At 41.5% G+C, this 18,787-nt stretch overlaps 1 protein-coding gene across 4 annotated transcripts in view; it reads right to left on the bottom strand.

Moving 5' to 3' along the window:
* LOC138965331 (non-structural maintenance of chromosomes element 3 homolog) overlaps positions 1-18,787 on the bottom strand; it is a 34,491-nt gene that overhangs the window by 4,393 nt on the left and 11,311 nt on the right. For 2 of the 4 annotated variants that reach the window (XM_070337462.1, XM_070337463.1), the window contains 7 exons: positions 16,838-16,955; positions 11,807-11,935; positions 10,127-10,190; positions 8,327-8,406; positions 4,168-4,259; positions 2,985-3,067; positions 799-841 (listed from right to left, as the gene is read on the bottom strand). In XM_070337462.1, coding sequence (XP_070193563.1) covers positions 799-841; positions 2,985-3,067; positions 4,168-4,259; positions 8,327-8,406; positions 10,127-10,190; positions 11,807-11,935; positions 16,838-16,861 — 515 coding nt within the window. In that variant the 5' untranslated portion in view covers positions 16,862-16,955. Of the gene's footprint in view, positions 1-798; positions 842-2,984; positions 3,068-4,167; positions 4,260-8,326; positions 8,407-10,126; positions 10,191-11,806; positions 11,936-14,348; positions 16,794-16,837; positions 16,956-18,787 lie in introns of those variants that run through there. The other 2 variants (XM_070337464.1, XM_070337461.1) reach the window with 2 other exon arrangements.

Raw genomic sequence — 18,787 nt, 5'->3', positions numbered from 1 at the left:
TAATCAATTTTATTGAAAAATGAGGGTGTGACAGTGCCGCCTCAAATTTTACAAAAAGCCGGATATGACGTCATCAAAGACATTTATCCAAAAAATGAAAAAAACGTCTGGGGATATCATACCCAGTAACTCTCATGTAAAATTTCATACAGATCGGTCCAGTAGTTTAGTCTGAATCGCTCTACACACACACACATACACCATGACCCTCGTCTCGATTCCCCCTCTATGTTAAAACATTTACCGTATTTTCCGGGTTACAATGCGCTACAGCACCCCCTTCTTTTTAAACAAAATTGTAATCCAGTCACCCATTGGGCGCAGCACCAAACGGTCCAAGAATGAAAATAAGCCGCACATCACAGGAAGAATACAGAGTGGAAATATGTGTGCGCTGTGTGTGCGGCCAGATCAAAGGCAGGTCCATTGTGATAGCTGGGTTGCCTTTGCAGGGGTCAAACTCGAGGGAAAAAGTCGCGCCTTATGACCCGGAAAGTACGGTAGTCAAAACTTGACTAAATGTAAAAAGGAGAGATGACAGAAAGAGACAGAAGAAAATCAGTACAGAAGACAGACAGTAGCACACCTAACGTTCAACTTATTTGTCAAAACCAATCCTGTCATGTCAATTAATTCATCTATAAGTCCTATATGTAAGTGTTTATGTCCCTAGTTGTCAGCGTAAATCATACATCTCAGTAATCATCTAGGCCTATGTGAAAGAACATTCACATGTCAAATAAAGATTGCCATTGCAAGGGAAAGGAAGAAGCAAACGAACAAAAACAAAATACTTACTCCGGGTCAATACCAAGGTTTTTCAACCCATGCCAAAGCTCCCCTGGGAACAAAAACAAAAATATTTAAAAGGAAATCAATGAATCACTTGCTATTTACAATTTAAACGAAAGAAAAATTGACCCCTCCCTCCTCCCCCTGCATTATATTATCATCATCATCATCATCATCATCATCACAAAAATAGAACTTATTGAAAGCTGGGACGAGAGAGGGAGGAAGAGACGGGTGAGGGAGGGGCCTTGTCGATATAATAATAACAATGAGAGCTTATATATATAGCGCGAACCACAGTGAATCTCCGCGCTATCTGGGAGTTCTGACAGCTGGGACGAGAGAGGGAGGAGGAGATGGGTGAGGGAGTGGCCTTGTCGATATCTGACACTTGTCACAGCTGACAGGTCACCCCATGCATGCCATAGGCACTACAGGATTCACTTCTTCCCTCTTTTTTATTTGCGGGTCCAGTTTGAAAGGACTTTGAGAGTTAAGTTCTCAGCGAGTCTCTGGAGTCAACTCCTGGTGTGGAAAAGAAAGGGGGTGAAATATAAAACCATGTTAAACGTGATCAATTCAAATACTAGCAGAATATCTAGGTCAGTATTGTCCCTCCAACCTAAGGGAGCTCTCTAAAAACTAAAGAAAAAATTAACTAACACGAAAGACACGTCTTTAACTTTTAGGATCAGTTGTATTCAAGGGGAAGTAATTCAACACAGTACTCAGCACAGAATCATACTGCAACCCATATATATACCTTTTGGGAGAAACTGCTGAGGACTTATTTCTTTAAAAATCATGGGTAGATTATAAAACAAGAGGCGAAGCCTTCAAGGCTCACGTAAGAAATCGACAAACAGTAACACAAACTCAATCACTCCGTCACACATACACACACACACAGGAAGCATAGGTGACACGGTGCAAGAGTGCGAGACACTAGATCTAGATCTGTCTGTCTGTAGCCTACTTACGGGGACACGACTGCCAGTTGGCCAGATCGACACTGCGCTTTCGACAGCGCTTCCTCGCGCAGACACTGGAAACACGCTGTGCAGATTAACCTGTAGGAAATCTCCTTTGGTATCTTCTTTATCTATTTTTCTGGAGCTACGAAACCGAACAATGTGAAATTGTCTTCTCCGAATCGGCGAACTGCAGCTCGGTGATAACTGTATCTATACTACAATCCTTTACGCGATCTGACGTAACCTTGACCCCTGACCTGGTCTACATACCACACACGACACAAACCAGTCAGCTGTTTTTACCCCCCCAAAAACCCCCCACCACCCGTTTTCTTTGGATACACACTTTAACTACATACGTGCCGACGAAATGTTGATCATTGCTTCAATACTTTGAAGCTGTTGCTTGAATAATAACCAGGTAAAATTAGTATTTCAGTGTTCAGTCAAATGTTAAAGTTTCTACCACAGACATACATACATACGCACGCACGCACAGACAGCCAAAAGTTAGCATCGCATAGGCTACACTTATGTGAGCCAAAAATCAACAACAAACAAGAAGAGCAAACGCTCGATCGAGTCACTTTCGCAGTTCTGAATATTATATGAGGCATCAGATGGACAGGAAGAAATTGCTATTCACAACACAATGAGTCACGTTCACATAAAATTTGAGCCCGGTCACTTTTATAGTTTCCGAGAAAAGCCCAACGTTAAGTTGTGTGTTGCCGAACAGAAAAGGCTAGTTATCTCCCTTGTTTTTCTGATAACGTTCGTAAAAGGCTACAGATGTAAATACTTTGATGTAAAGAATAATCCTACAAAGTTTCAATCACATCCGATGAACTTTGTCAAAGATATAAAATGTCTAATTTTTCCTTTGACGCTGACCTGTGACCTTGAAAAAGGTCAAAGGTCAACGAAACCATCGTTAAAGTGTAGAGGTCATTGGAGGTCACGACTAAACAAAATATGAGCCCGATCGCTTTGATAGTTTCCGAGAAAAGTCCAACGTTAAGGTGGTGTCTACGGACGGCCGGCCGGACGGCCGGACAGACTAACACTGACCGATTACATAGAGTCACTTTTTCTCAAGTGACTCAAAAATCCAAATTCTTCCTGGGGCGGAAATACTCCCACCCATGCTGTATAAAACAGTGCAGTAGCAAAGAGTAGGATGAATTCATGATGGACGGAGACGAAAAAAGTGCATACCATCCTGAATAACGTTGCCACTCATGTAGATGGTGCTGAGAATGACAGTCAACAGGCCGGTCTTAGCGCTGTCCAGTTCAGGCCTGAAACACAAAACACAGTATTACAGTGGAACCTCCCTTTTAGTACCCCACCCCCCCCCCCCCCGATTTCAGACTCTCCCTTTAAATGACCTTGCTTTAAAAAAAAAAATTCTGGTCATAACCTCCTAAATTGATCCCCATTTTAAAATTTACACTGGTGCAATTCCATAACACATGTTACATAGCCACTGGTGAATTAACAGAGAGAAAAATAAAGAAAAACGGTTATAGGTTTTTGCATCCATGGGAGGTAATCGGAACCGACCAAACAGACTGAGCCAGTAGCACGACATATGTCAAGACAACCAGGTGACAGTATACGTAAAGTAGTCGCAACAACCAGCCTAAGGGTTAAGACTCCCTCCTTTTTAATGTAAGATCTGATTTTCTCAGATTTTTGGAGGTCTTAAAATGGTGGTTCAACTGTATTCAAATGTCATTGCAAACAACCCAAAATGCTCTTACAAAAACAATCGCTTTACTGGCACTGCTCTGTTAATGTGAAACGACAGCGACTCAACAAACCAAGAATATTTTCTTGACCCTCTCTCCCCAAGTCAAATCTCTGCCGTCAAAAGCGAAACAGACGTCAAGATCATAAGGCGAATAATGGCCTCACATAAAATTCTATCACTTCTTCTGCATGTCTCAAGAAACTGACAAAGAATGTTCAAAACAAGTTTGTGTAGGTGGCCTCGTCATACGGTGGACACCCATTCTACAACCTCAAACATTTTTGGGAATTAAAAAGGAGAGAGTCTTAAAATGGAGGTAAATTGACAGAGGTTATGGAACAGACACTAATTCTAAAAAGCAAAGCCGTAAAAGCAAAGTAGCTCTACTTTCAGCAACACAATCTATTCACAATTTGTTACAAGAAAAGATTCAGTCATGAGCTACTAATCATTTTCATTAAATCATTTTTAAAGTACCCATGTCAATATGGCAACATACAGTGCACTAAAATTCTGAAACTTTGCAACGATGTCACACTTGCAGAATGCAGATTATCCCCATAGCATCTACAGAAACCGTCTTTGGATGAGCAGTGTGTATCTTTCAATTCAATGTACCACTGCCGAGCATTAACGTAGACATACCACATGACAACGTCGTGGGTCTCAAGGTCGTTGACCAGGATGTAGGAACCTTTGAACTTGTCCTGTAGCTCCACCACTTTAATGCCAAACACCTGGAAAATAACACGTCATACCTGTAACACTTGTCATGCCAAACACCTGCAAAATGACACGTCATACCTGTAAAACATGTCATGCCAAACACCTGCACAATAACATGTCATACCTGTAACACTTGTCATGCCAAACACCTGCAAAATGACACTTCACACATGTAAAACATGCCATGCCAAACACCTGCAAAATGACACTTCACACCTGTTAAGCATGTCATGCCAAACACCTGCAAAATGACACTTCACACCTGTAAAACATGTCATGCCAAACACCTGCAAAATGACACTTCACACCTGTTAAGCATGTCATGCCAAACACCTGCAAAATGACACTTCACACCTGTAAAACATGTCATGCCAAACACCTGCAAAATGACACTTCACACCTGTAAAACATGTCATGCCAAACACCTGCAAAATGACACTTCACACCTGTAAAACATGTCATGCCAAACACCTGCAAAATGACACTTCACACCTGTATAACATGTCATGCCAAACACCTGCAAAATGACACTTCACACCTGTATAACATGTCATGCCAAACACCTGCAAAATGACACTTCACACCTGTATAACATGTCATGCCAAACACCTGCAAAATGACACTTCACACCTGTAAAACATGTCATGCCAAACACCTGCAAAATGACACTTCACACCTGTAAAACATGTCATGCCAAACACCTGCAAAATAGCACATCACACCTAAAAACAAGTCGCGTAAGGCGAAAATACAATATTTAGTCAAGTAGCTGTCGAACTCACAGAATGAAACTGAACGCAATGCCATTTTTCAGCAAGACCGTATACTCGTAGCATCGTCAGTCCACCGCTCATGGCAAAGGCAGTGAAATTGACAAGAAGAGCGGGGTAGTAGTTGCGCTAAGAAGGATAGCACGCTTTTCTGTACCTCTCTTTGTTTTAACTTTGTGAGCGTGTTTTTAATCCAAACATATCATATCTATATGTTTTTGGAATCAGGAACCGACAAGGAATAAGATGAAAGTGTTTTTAAATTGATTTGGACAATTTAATTTTGATAATAATTTTTATATATTTAATTTTCAGAGCTTGTTTTTAATCCGAATATAACATATTTATATGTTTTTGGAATCAGCAAATGATGGAGAATAAGATAAACGTAAATTTGGATCGTTTTATAAATTTTTATTTTTTTTTACAATTTTCAGATTTTTAATGACCAAAGTCATTAATCAATTTTTAAGCCACCAAGCTGAAATGCAATACCGAAGTCCGGGCTTCGTCGAAGATTACTTGACCAAAATTTCAACCAATTTGGTTGAAAAATGAGGGCGTGACAGTGCCGCCTCAACTTTCACGAAAAGCCGGATATGACGTCATCAAAGACATTTATCAAAAAAATGAAAAAAACGTTCGGGGATTTCATACCCAGGAACTCTCATGTCAAATTTCATAAAGATCGGTCCAGTAGTTTAGTCTGAATCGCTCTACACACACACACAGACACACACACACACACACGCACACACACACATACACACGCACATACACCACGACCCTCGTTTCGATTCCCCCTCGATGTTATAATATTTAGTCAAAACTTGACTAAATATAAAAAAGCACCATACCACTGGCTTTCGCTTGCATTTCAATATTAAAAAAACAAAACTCGTGTAAGTCTGGTATCGCACAGTAAGTTGGTTGTATTCTCTTCATCAGAAAAATGCACACATATCCTTGCCAGAAATATTTTTAAACCACTAAGGTTACTCTTTCATTTGTTTCATGATTATTTGTCTGTTTGTTCACTATAAAGACCATTACTCATTAGGTTGATCGACATGTGAATGTCTTATCTTGTCAAAAATTAACCATTCCAATAACCAATCTTTCTCCTTTTTTTTTATTCTGGATTTTGGAACATTAGCAGTCTACCTGTTTCTGGATTTCCACATTATTATTATCTTCTTCTTCTGCGTTCGTGGGCTGAAGGCAGGTTTCATGGTATTAGGCCATTTTGATAGTCTCAGATTTGCTTAGTCTTTTAAATCCATATCTGTGAGAATCTGCTGTATTTGTTGTATTAACATGCAAACTAGTTGTTGTTTAAATACTTTTTTGAAAATAAAAGTTGAAATTTTTGATAATGTGTTTATTTATGTGCGTGTGAATGGTGGCGATCGTCAAAATACGGACGGATGAATTTACTTTTGCCACAGCATCACTAAACAAAGAACTAAATTCCAACACACACATGCACAAGTATCAATGCTGTGGTGGTTGAGAGTGCCAGAACACATTGAAATGATTGTTTTTCAACAACAATCGATATCCATAACACAAATTCTAACTTATACTAGCTCCGCAAAAAAAATGTATGGGGATTCGGATCTGTCCGTCCGCATAGCGATATCAAGAGCATCGAAACTAATTGTGATTTCACAGGACAAAAACACAAGTTTACCTAATTTTGTATACTGTAAATACAAGTTTGTGCACCCTTGAAGTGAGTTATAATGTTGCCGAGGTCAATTTGCCCTTGATCGACGCACGGTGACCCGAGTTTCAAAGTTGCGATCCAGTCCGTCTAAACAATGTAACGATCGCCACATTTTTCTTTTCATTCAAAAACTAACCGTTTGGGGAGGAAGTGACCTCACGTTGTTTTACGTTGACGCTCGCGCTCGACAGAAAAAGACCGCAACAGTTTTTCAGTTAAAAAAATCGCAAAGTAATTACATTTTCTGAGGTTTTCTAGTGTCCGTCTAGTAACAATCGCCACTCTAGCGATCGCCACTGAGTGTTGAAGTCACATTTAACTCCATTTTCGACTGTTTTAAGAAACTATTTTGACGCTCAATCGTCACGTTTCAGTGTCGAAACACGTACTGTGCATTTGCAATCAGCCGGTGTGTCCAAACTGAAATGCGAGTGATGCCTCGATTTGTGGCGATCGCTCACGTGGTTGACGGACAGAAATACCTTCTTAGGGGGTAGGGGAACAGTTACTCCTCCATACAATAATGGTGTTTACAAATGATTGCAAACTTGTCTCTTTATAAACTGTTCAGACATGTCTTCTCTTCAATAATTTTCAGTTTTGCTCGGTTTGTTAATCAGGAGCACCCTGCAGTAAATGTTTCATCTGTGACAATGCTCGAAATGTTGACGTAATTCCAATGCCCATATCCTTCTCTTGTTACCTCATCTAGCCAAAACCATTGAAGATAGAAAGACATTTATTGAACAAACTAGATGCACAACACCAGTCTTAACACGTTTTGGTCTTACATGTATATGAAAATATTGATGGCCATGGAATGGTTTGAAAAAAAAGACGGTTTTTTCCTTCAAAACGGTCTAGGTCTGCCGGAAGTCGTATTTTTTCAAACCATTCATTTGAGAATCAATATTTTGATATACATACAAGAACAAAACTTGTTAAGAATGATGTGGGGCATATTTTTTGTTCAATAAATGTCTTTCTATCTTCAACGGTTTTAGCTATATGAGCTATATGCATGCATAGGATGACCGTATTGCTTTTTTTGCGTTTTCAGGGTATGCCGCTTTGCGCCTGGTTTTTAGATATAAATAAGGACCAGGACTATAAAAAAAATTACTGTTTTTAGTTGTAACAAACTCACTTTGTTGGAAAAACATGTCCTTTGAATTGTGTGCCAACATTTATTTTGTAGAATTTGAGTGTGTAAATAGTAAATTGCTGAACACAATACTGTGAAACCTGCCTGAAACTCCCACGTACACTCGTGTTTTTTGCACGAGTGGAATTTTACGTGTATGACCGTTTTTTACCCCGCCATTTAGGCAGCCATACGCCGTTTTCGGAGGATATTATTATTATTATTATTATGGGGAGCTTATATAGCGCGAACCACAACTGTGCTCTCCGCGCTTTACATATTAATATACATTATATACATGGTAACTATCTTCTACTGCAATGTGTACAAGCAATGGAGGAGACTTGCTGAGATGACAATACATGTTGAACAGATCACCGAAAAAATAATACGTAACAGTTCTTTGTCTAACCTTGAGTGCAACAGATGACATACCTGTGACAGACGCTCGGAAGCCTTTTTAATCACCACAGGCAGTGCTCTGCTGGCATCTTTCATCACCATTTTGTTGATGTCTGTGAAAAAAGCGACAATGTATGCCATGCAGTCACCTTGTTGGGTCATGAACTTGATGAAGCACATTTCAACATCAGTGAATCATGTTTAATCTTATATTGCCAGATATATATATATGCTGCAGACACCAAGCCTCATTCAAATTGTTATTCTTTTGTTGTTTTAATTTCTTGCACATCATACTCGAAAGTTGTCACTCATTACAACAAGCACAATCGATCAAATGAAAAGCTGGCTTCAACTGCTCCTATTGTAGACTAGTGTAAGGGCGGGGATATAGCTCAGTTGGTAGCGCGCTGGATTTGTATTCTTCTTCTTCTTCTTCTTGGCGTTCGCAGAGGTTACACAATCAGTCCAGCACTGGTGATAAATGTTGTCGTTTTCTCCAACTCCTGTCGACTGCCGTATAGTTTGGTCTGCAAGGGAGTTGGTGACGGCCACACTTCTTTTCGTTCCTCATCTAGTAAGGGACATCGCTGTAAGATGTGTTCCGCTGTTTGGTCCTCTTGACCGCAGGCACAGGTTGGTGATGGCGCCAGCTTGAACTTTCGGTTCATGTGAGCATTGAGCCTGTTGTGGCCAGTACGCAGCCTGATGAGGTTGACTTGCTGCTCTCTGGACATTGTGTGGTAGTCATCTCTGTTTGTCCTTGGCCTCATCAATGCCTTGATGATTGTCTTCTGCTCACTAAAGCTGACACTGTTTTCAGGTTGGTCTTCCACGGCTCCTTCTTTTGCCAGCTCATCTGCCCTTTCATTTCCTGGTATCCCACAGTGTGCTGGTATCCACTGGAGGACAACTCTTCTGGTTTGTCTGACCATCTGTAATGCTTTGGCCAGCTGTGGGAGTTTGTCGTTCTCTAGGGCCTGAAGGACTGAAAGGGCGTCCGAGAGGAAGACAACTTGGTAGCAAGAGTCTGCGGAGTCCTGAACGAAGGAGGCGGCCTGCATGAGAGCTTCTGCTTCTGCTTTATAGTTTGTGCAGTGTTTGCCAGTGGCAACGCTGGATGTAGCTGTATGTCCCCCAGGATTTGTATTCAGTTGGCCGCTGTCAGCGTGAGTTCGATCCCAGGTTCGGCGGAAATTTATTTCACAGAGTCAACTTTGTGTGCAGACTCTCTTCGGTGTCCGAACCTCCCCCCGTGTACACTACATTGGGTGTGCATGTTAAAGATCCCACGATTGACAAAAGGGTCTTTCCTGGCAAAATTGCTTAGGCACAGTTAATAATTGTCTACCTATACCCGTGTGACTTGGAATAATAGGCCGTGAAAGGTAAATATGCGCCAAAATGGCTGCAATCTACTGGCCGTATAAAATTTCATCTCACACGGCATCACTGCAGAGCGCCTAGAACTGTACCCACGGAATATGCGCGATATAAGACTCATTGATTGATTGATTGATTGATTGATTGATTGATAGTGTCAAGGCAAAAAGGACACAGTAGAAAGGGGCTCTATCCAAACAATTTCAACTTGTTTTATTGTGGGGAAAGGGAACTCAGTTAGTTTTAGCACAATATTGCTGTGTACTATCATAGCATAATTCTATGGTGATCTTCATAACACTGCTTAATCTGAGATTTCTTTTAAACTTAAAGAATACATTGTTGAACTGTCCCTGATTTTCATACAAACTTACTTGACTCTATGAAGCCTGTAAGTGTTAACAACACTTGCGCACGCACATTGACACACACACACAACCAAATGCATACCTTGTTTTTTGATGGGCAGTTTCTTTTGGTCCATAATCAAAAGGTACTGCACCAGCTCTTCCACCTAGAGACAGTAAAAAAAAAAGAAATGGAATTTAATTTTAATTTGCTTTTGGTGTTTAAGCTTGGTGGTCAAGTGTAAGCTCACCATCAGTGTTGTTGCTTATTTACTGTCAATAAGGCGCTTAAAACTGTATTAGGATTTGCACTATATAAATATCCTCATTATTATTATCAATATATATGGCCTGTGGAAATATTATATGTTATATTAAACAAAGTCCCAGGGGTATCAAGCAACCATCCACTCAGGGATGGTCAAATCTCAACATTTTAACTTGCCAACTGGGCGATCAACTTCAAGAAAGTTACAAGCCCGCCAAAAATGTTGCTGGCCCAGTACAAAATACCACATTTGCTGCATCTGTCATGTTTATATGGCTAATTGAAACTCGATATTACAACCAAAAGTTTTGCATGGAAAAGAATTTGTACTGGCCAGCCGGGAGAGTTGCCAGGTGGTTTTTACTAGCCCAGCGGATTTTGTACTCGCCCCTGGCGATCGGGCAGACGATTTGGCCATACCTGCCACTAATTCAACCAAAAACAAAGAGACATTAAGGGTCATGATACACTCTGGTGATGACATGCCTACCGATTGAAAAACTAAATAATTAAGGCGACATCGAGTGGGCGCGCACCCACATGTGGTGTGTGTGTGCGTGCGTGTGTGGGTGCCCTAAGACAAAACAACTGACAGACAAACAGACACACACACATACCAACAGACACACACACATAGTTATCATAAATGTCTCCTGCCAAGGCCTAAAAATAGGTGTGGTTACGGTAACCCGACCTACCCTATTTTTAGGGGCCGATCCTATAACTTTTTTATTACATTTGTCAAAAAAAAAAAAAAAAAAAAAAAAAAACCCGAGTGCAAAAAACGCAATGCAAGCGAAAGCGCCCGAGTCACACACTTATTTCCCTGTCAAGTAGGTTTAATTTGTACACATTAGAAAAAAAAGTTAATAAAAAAAAAGTGATTGCCTACCTACCTACCCTATTTATTTTGGCTATGTTACCGTAACCACACCTATTTTTTTTTGGCCCAACACAGATTTTTGGTGAGTAGGCTTTCGGGAAGTAGGTCTTTCTCTTTCTTTATTTGGTGTTTAACGTCGTTTTCAACCATTCAAGGTTATATCGCGACGGGGAAAGGGGGGAGATGGGATAGGGGAAAGGAGGGAGATGGGATAGAGCCACTTGTTAATTGTTTCTTGTTCACAAAAGCACTAATCAAAAATTGCTCCAGGGGCTTGCAACCTAGTACAATATATGACCTTACTGGGAGAATGCAAGTTTCCAGTACAAAGGACTTAACATTTCTTACATACTGCTTGACAAATCTTTACAAACATTGACTATATTCTATACAAGAAACACTTAACAAGGGTAAAAGGAGAAACAGAACCGTTAGTCGCCTCTTACGACATGCTGGGTAGCATCGGGTAAATTCTTTCTCGTCCCAACCAATATGGGACTCCCCCTAACCCGCGGGGGGTGGGAAGTAGGTCAGTAGATTTGTCTGCAGTTGTTTTTTTAAAGCTAACTTTATCGTTTCTACACTACGCTACTGCTGGAGCTACATTCACCGACTAAAATTTGTTGAATTACCTTCTTGTTGAGTTCAGTACGATCCATGGTGGCGGCCACTTTCTCCGCCTGACTCTGCTGTGTCTGTGACAAAGGTGGCGCCATCTGGCTGCTCGTGGAGGCTCCAGCCTGGGTGCTGTTGGCCGCTTGCTGTAAACCAATTGAACAAATTGTACACAATACTCTCACTCTCTATCATCTGTCGTACAGTGGAACCCCCTTTTTACCACCTCCAAATAATCTGAGAAAATCAGGTCTTAAAAAGGAGGGAGTCTTAAAATGGAGGTAAATTTACAGAGGTTATGAACAGAAAATCTGAAGGAAAAAAAAAGTCTTAAAAGGGAGGGAGCCTTAAATTGGGGGGGGGGGGGGTGTCTTAAAAGGGGGGTTCCACTGTATACATTATTCTTCATTGTCACAGATAGATCTGGCTTTGCAGAAAACAGTTCAAATTCGACAGACTGAATTAGCCTGTCAGTTCTGAGATCCAAAATGTACATTCTTTTCTCTCTTTGATTCAATAATTTATATTCCTGATCTAAACCTTTCATTGATAATAGTTTAAAGATGGAGTGCGCCCTTATTTTTCAATTTGGTGAACTGAAACATTCTGTGACTCAATCCAGAATATAGGATTGCATTTCACACGGCTGTTCCTGGCTTACGCTAATTAGCCTGGGAAGGGGTGAGTTTCGCCAGCAAGTGCAGAAAAGGGATCTCTTTTAGCTAGTGAGTAGCTCACTGTAGTAGCTGTACCGCCACAGACTTTGTCCGTGCAGCACAGATCATGCTGAGTTGCGAGACACATCAGCACAGTTTTATGGGTCAGAGACCAAAGAATTAGCGCTGTACTCTAGCTCGCAGTGGCCCCTAATTTGAAGAATGTCATTCTTTTTTTTTCGCCGGTCAGCGGACCAGAAACATTGGGATTTATGCTGTGCCACGCGTGAATGCAATTTCTCTTATGCATACATTGAACAAACAAAGCATACTGACAATAATTACAACCATACATTTCAAGAAATTTAACACATTAAGAAAGGAAATAAAGGAAATTGGCAAATTGCGCACAGAGCAGTTATACAAAATTCTACCGAGTACCACTACCACACCAGAAGATAAAAAGAGAGAAGAAACATCTATCTCCTGATGCGAACAGAAAACGTTAAATACAGTCAAATGGACAACAAGTCAAATAAAGCACAGTAGCCTACAGTAAAAAAAATTAACACAAACACATAATTATATCAGTAAAAAAATGAAACAAATAAGATTAAATACTTTTTCAAACAGTGGTGTGTGTGTACAATAGCTACATGCATGCCTGTCAATTGGAGAATGAGCAAGAGGTGGGGGGGGAGTAAGACTAAGTAAGAGAGACTGACACTGACAAATATTTCATTTGTGAAGGCCATCAACCCATACACAAAATGGTAAAAGAAAATGGTGTGAAAACAGTCACCAACAATGAAACAGACAAAGAGCAAACCAACGGGCAGGTGGGCTAACATACACAACGGACAGGTGGGCTAACATACACAACGGACAGGTGGGCTAACATACACAACGGACAGGTGGGCTAACATACACAACGGACAGGTGGGCTAACATACACAACGGACAGGTGGGCTAACATACACAACGGGCAGGTGGGCTAACATACACAACGGGCAGGTGGGCTAACATACACAACGGACAGGTGGGCTAACATACACAACGGACAGGTGGGCTAACATACACAACGGGCAGGTGGGCTAACATACACAACGGACAGGTGGGCTAACATACACAACGGACAGGTGGGCTAACATACACAACGGGCAGGTGGGCTAACATACACAACGGACAGGTGGGCTAACATACACAATGGACAGGTGGGCTAACATACACAACGGACAGGTGGGCTAACATACACAACGGACAGGTGGGCTAACATACACAACGGACAGGTGGGCTAACATACACAACGGACAGGTGGGCTAACATACACAACGGACAGGTGGGCTAACATACACAACGGACAGGTGGGCTAACATACACAACGGACAGGTGGGCTAACATACACAACGGACAGGTGGGCCAACATACACAATGGACAGGTGAGCTAACATACACAACGGACAGGTGGGCTAACATACACAACGGACAGGTGGGCTAACATACACAACGGACAGGTGGGCTAACATACACAACGGACAGGTGGGCTAACATACACAACGGACAGGTGGGCTAACATACACATAAGATAAATATCATGGGTGAGTGACAGAGAGAAAGAGGTGTGTGTGTGTGTGCATGTGTGTGTGTGTGTGTGCGCATTTGAATTAGAGATACATGCATGCAAATTAGAGTGTATACATGATCATTACATGCATACATGTGAATTAGAGAGAGGGGGTGTGTATACATGCATGTATGATAATTAGAGAGAGAGAGAGAGAGGGAGGGAGGGAGAGAAAGTAAGAGGGGGGACAGGATGGAAGAACAAGATAACTTGTAGTTGTGGAGATTTGTTTCATCAATCTATGGCATATGAGTCATCTGCTACACATGCAGCACTCACCAAAAGCTGCGTTGCATTATCCTGTAATTACAGGAAGTAGAGTCTGTTCAGGCCCACGAACTGATTTTTGACAGTGTCCACAGCATTACGTAAGTTGCGGTCGTCAGTGACTACAAACATCTTGCGGACTAAATAATCCCCTGGATCTTTGATCACTGCCTCGTTGAGGTACCTGTTGCAATGGTTGCCAATAAAGAATCGTCTGTGGTACGCTGGGGTGACACGGTCACCTCCCGCTTTGACCAAAACTTCATCTTTTGGAATATTTTCATGCCAGGTCAGCTTGTTTTTCTGGTTCAAGAGATGTTGACATCACTGACAAATTAAGTCATCAAATCATCCACAAATGCAACAAATGTTTTCTTCACTCAACTTCAGTGATGCTCTAATGCCAGTATTCTTGTCCTAGTATAATAAGAAAGGTAATTCTGGTCCACATAAACATTGCCACACATAAAAATTGAGATCTTTCTGGAACTGTTACTTTTTCCTTTCGCTGTCAATTTTGATGCAGACACTCTTTGAATTGTTCTCGGCTTCCATTGTTTTGCCCAACTGAGTACATGCACAACTACAAGCTGGGCTTGCATTTTTGTTGCCTATTTGGAAGAAATGTATACTTGTTGAGTTGTTCACAACCAGCCACTTTTCAAGATATCGCTTCAGTTTCGTTCGTAGTAAGTTTCAGTTCTGTGCCGTCTTGTTTCACAGAGTAGTCAGCTGAAGAACCAGAAAGCGTTTTCTTGAGTTGTTTTGCTCGTCTCTTTCTCGGAGGAGAAGGTGCAAGTGCAAGGGGCGATGTTTTCCTTGGATTGTCAACCTTCTGTAAGTTTATTGGTTGTCCTCCTGTCTTACATCTGATTGTCTGCTCAGTGTCACCTGACTGTTCCAATTTGATACACACCAAATGGGCGAAGTAGGCCTCTTCTTCTTCTGTAAGGGGAGCTTGCAGTTGTCTGGCTGGGCGAAGTTTATCTGTTTTTGTTTTTAAAGGAGATTTGACAAAATGTGACTCTTCAGGTGCACAAGTGGGAATTTCTTTCGCTGTTTGTGGTTGTGGTCGGGGCGTTGATGTTTCTGGAATATACTCAGGCGTGCAAGTGGGAATTTCTTTCGCTGTTTGTGGTTGTGGTCGGGGCGTTGATGTTTCTGGAATATACTCAGGCGTGCAAGTGGGAATTTCTTTCGCTGTTTGTGGTTGTGGTCGGGGCGTTGATGTTTCTGGCATATACTCAGGCGTGCAAGTGGGAATTTCTTTCGCTGTTTGTGGTTGTGGTCGGGGCGTTGATGTTTCTGGAATATACTCAGGCGTGCAAGTGGGAATTTCTTTCGCTGTTTGTGGTTGTGGTCGGGGCGTTGATGTTTCTGGCATATACTCAGGCGTGCAAGGGGGAATTTCTTTCGCTGTTTGTGGTTGTGGTCGGGGCGTTGATGTTTCTGGCATATACTCAGGCGTGCAAGTGGGAATTTCTTTCGCTGTTTGTGGTTGTGGTCGGGGTGTTGATGTTTCTGGCATATACTCAGGCGTGCAAGTGGGAATTTCTTTTGCTGTTTGTGGTTGTGGCCGGGGCGTTGATGTTTCTGGAATATACTCAGGCGTGCAGGAGGGAATGTCTTTCGCTGTTTGTGGTTGTGGCCCGGGCGTTGATGTTGATGGAATATACACTATCAAAGGCGTGTAAGTGGGAATGTTTATCGCTGTTTGTGGTTGTTGCCAGGGTGTTGATGTTGCCGGAATATACACTATCAAAGGTGTGTAAGTGGGAATGTCTGTCACTGTTAGTGGTTGTGGCCGGGGCGTTGATGTTCCTGGAATAAACACAGGCGTGCAAGTGGGAACGTCTTTTGCTGTTTGTGGTTGTGGCGTTGATGTTTCTGGAATATACACAGGCGAGCAAGTGGGAATGTCTTTAGCTGTTTGTGGTTGTGGCCGTAGCGTTGATGTTTCTGGAATGGTGAAAGAGTCGCTGCCTGTAAAGGACACACATCCACTGATATCACTCTGGTTTACTTCTTCGCGAGCAGACACGAAATCTGAAAGACGCTCCTTAACAGTCTTGTGTGGAGATGACGACGCTTGAGCTTTGAAATGAGCGTCGTCAGAAACGTCAGTGTGACTGGCACTGGTGGAAGCAATTTGCTGGTCGGAAACTATGTGCACTTTTTTGAACTTATTGCAAGGTTTGATAGGTCGCCCTCCTATTGACTGTTTTGCAAATTCACAACATACAGAACAGTCTGTCACTTTTAAAGATGGGTCAAATGGTGTCCAGAGATGTTTTGCACTTTCAAGTTGGTCAAAGACTGTCTTGAGATTTGCTTCAGACGGGTTGTCAGACGCTCTGAGCCTTGTCAGTCGAGTATAACAATTTAAACAAAAAGTCCTCGAGAAAGAACCGACACTTGTTTCTTCTGCAACTTTCAGGCCGTAAACCTTTGCTAGATCTGACTCATACTTTATGCACAATATTGGTGGGCGAGAATCGTACCTTTTCCTCGATCTTTCTCCACATATTCTGCAAAGAGCGTGGAGTCTCTCAAAGTGAAGGCTTTCCTCGTGCGACTGTGACGTCTGTGAATCCATGCTTGTTGTTGTTTTCAGTCACTCTGCAAGAAAATGTGGGAACTAAGCTGACACAAATGGTAAAAACAAGCAGTTTCACTTTTAGTTTTACCATCTATAAAATAAAACATGCTGCCGAGTATTTTACTTCCGTAAGTCGAAAAGAACTGTCATTTAAACAATGCAATCCAAGTTTGAAGGTTACTAAAACTTAGGTTTAGAGGCAAGGTAATGATATTAACATTCACAGCACATTCACTGATTCAGGAAATCATAAAGGGGATTGTCAAAAATGCCGGGAATAAGCAGTTTTAACATCCAGAATTGAGAAAATAAAATGTATTACATGTAGTTACTATTATTGAGTATTATGTGGAGTAACCACAAATTCACTTCTGCTGGAAAGAACTTATTCACTGATTCCCATACTCGCATATGGTCAAGAGTACAACAGAACGTCGAGTGCCTGTATCACGAGTTGGTCACAAAACTAGCCTTGTAAAGGCAACCATTCTACATGCACCTCAATCAAACCTGTTCTAATCTGTTCAAAATAAGTTGATTTCAATATGCATGTCTTCTTGTGTTCAAATCTGTGTCTGTTGAGTTATATATCTGTGGATTAGTTCGAAAAAGTCGGTTGTCGGCGAAACGCGAAACGTGACACAATTCACACACTACACTTTGAAGCTGCATGTTCGCTTTACCAGAGACAATTTGAAACTGAATCAATCATATCATGTTATGAAAGACAAAACAGTTCAATGCAGGTTTACTGTCAGGACGAACGAATGACCGGCGATGTGTATAATTGCGTTCAAAGGACGGCTGTTTGCGCGTAACCGTCGCGTTAGTTTTTCGTACCGAGTTCGTCTTCATTTTAACAACGAGTTGGAAGTCTCGCGTAGGTGGGAAACAGCATGATTTTAAAGCTTCTGTCGCTGCCTTCATTTCGGCATAGGACTTTAAGCGGTTTCTTGATTCCACTCTACATAGCAGTCCAAGGGAAAAATAATTGAAAACCGCGTAAATGTTATGTTACGCGCATGCAACAAAAAACGATCCCTCACTAGGACGTGAACGAGATTTTGCGTAAGCGGCGGCCATTTTGAATATTGTTTACAAAAGAGCTGGTCACATGCTGTTTTGGTCGAAGCATTGATGGATCATTGTGGCGAAAAAGCATGAGGTAAGTTTTGCTGTTTATGGTTACGTTCATGCAGTTTTGTCAGTGAAAGACATGAAATGCAAGTAAAGTGACCAAAATACATTATCATTTTTATGAACAACGGCATGAACGTGAAAACAGTGTTAGCAGGGGTTATCTTAGTCGCATTTGGAATTGTGGAAAATGTTTGTTGATTTGTTATGAGCACATGTTTGTGAGTGACCATGCTTACTTTTGGTGTTACTGTTTTTAATGTTACATGCGTGAATATGTTTGCTTTAGGAGAATGATTTTTACATGTTTTTTAGCGAGAAGACCAATTTTGGACGTAGTGTTGTGAGATCTCGAAGGATTAAAAAAAATTGTTACGACTTACCATTTTTTTACCATCTTGACGCGTGATTGTAACTTAACACGAAAGTACATATCGTTAACGTTACGTACAAGCAAGTGCTGCATTCATTTTAGATCGGGGAAATTTTAAAGGAAAACAAATATGCAATAACAGTGATCGCGCTAGGTATTTTTCAAACCGGTATGACGTCATGAGCTGGCTACAAGGCTCTCACGAAAATCGGTAAGCTTGCCAAGGCAACCAGTAAAAGACAAACAATGACTTACAATACATTAAATCAATGTTTATCAATGTCAGTGATATGCGGACGTTCCCCCCCCCCCCCCCCCCCCCCTCAAAGCAACTGTCGCACA

Source organism: Littorina saxatilis, linkage group LG4 (genome assembly GCF_037325665.1).
Source record: "Littorina saxatilis isolate snail1 linkage group LG4, US_GU_Lsax_2.0, whole genome shotgun sequence".
NCBI lineage: Eukaryota > Metazoa > Mollusca > Gastropoda > Littorinimorpha > Littorinidae > Littorina > Littorina saxatilis.
This window is presented reverse-complemented; position numbering and strand designations above follow the sequence as displayed.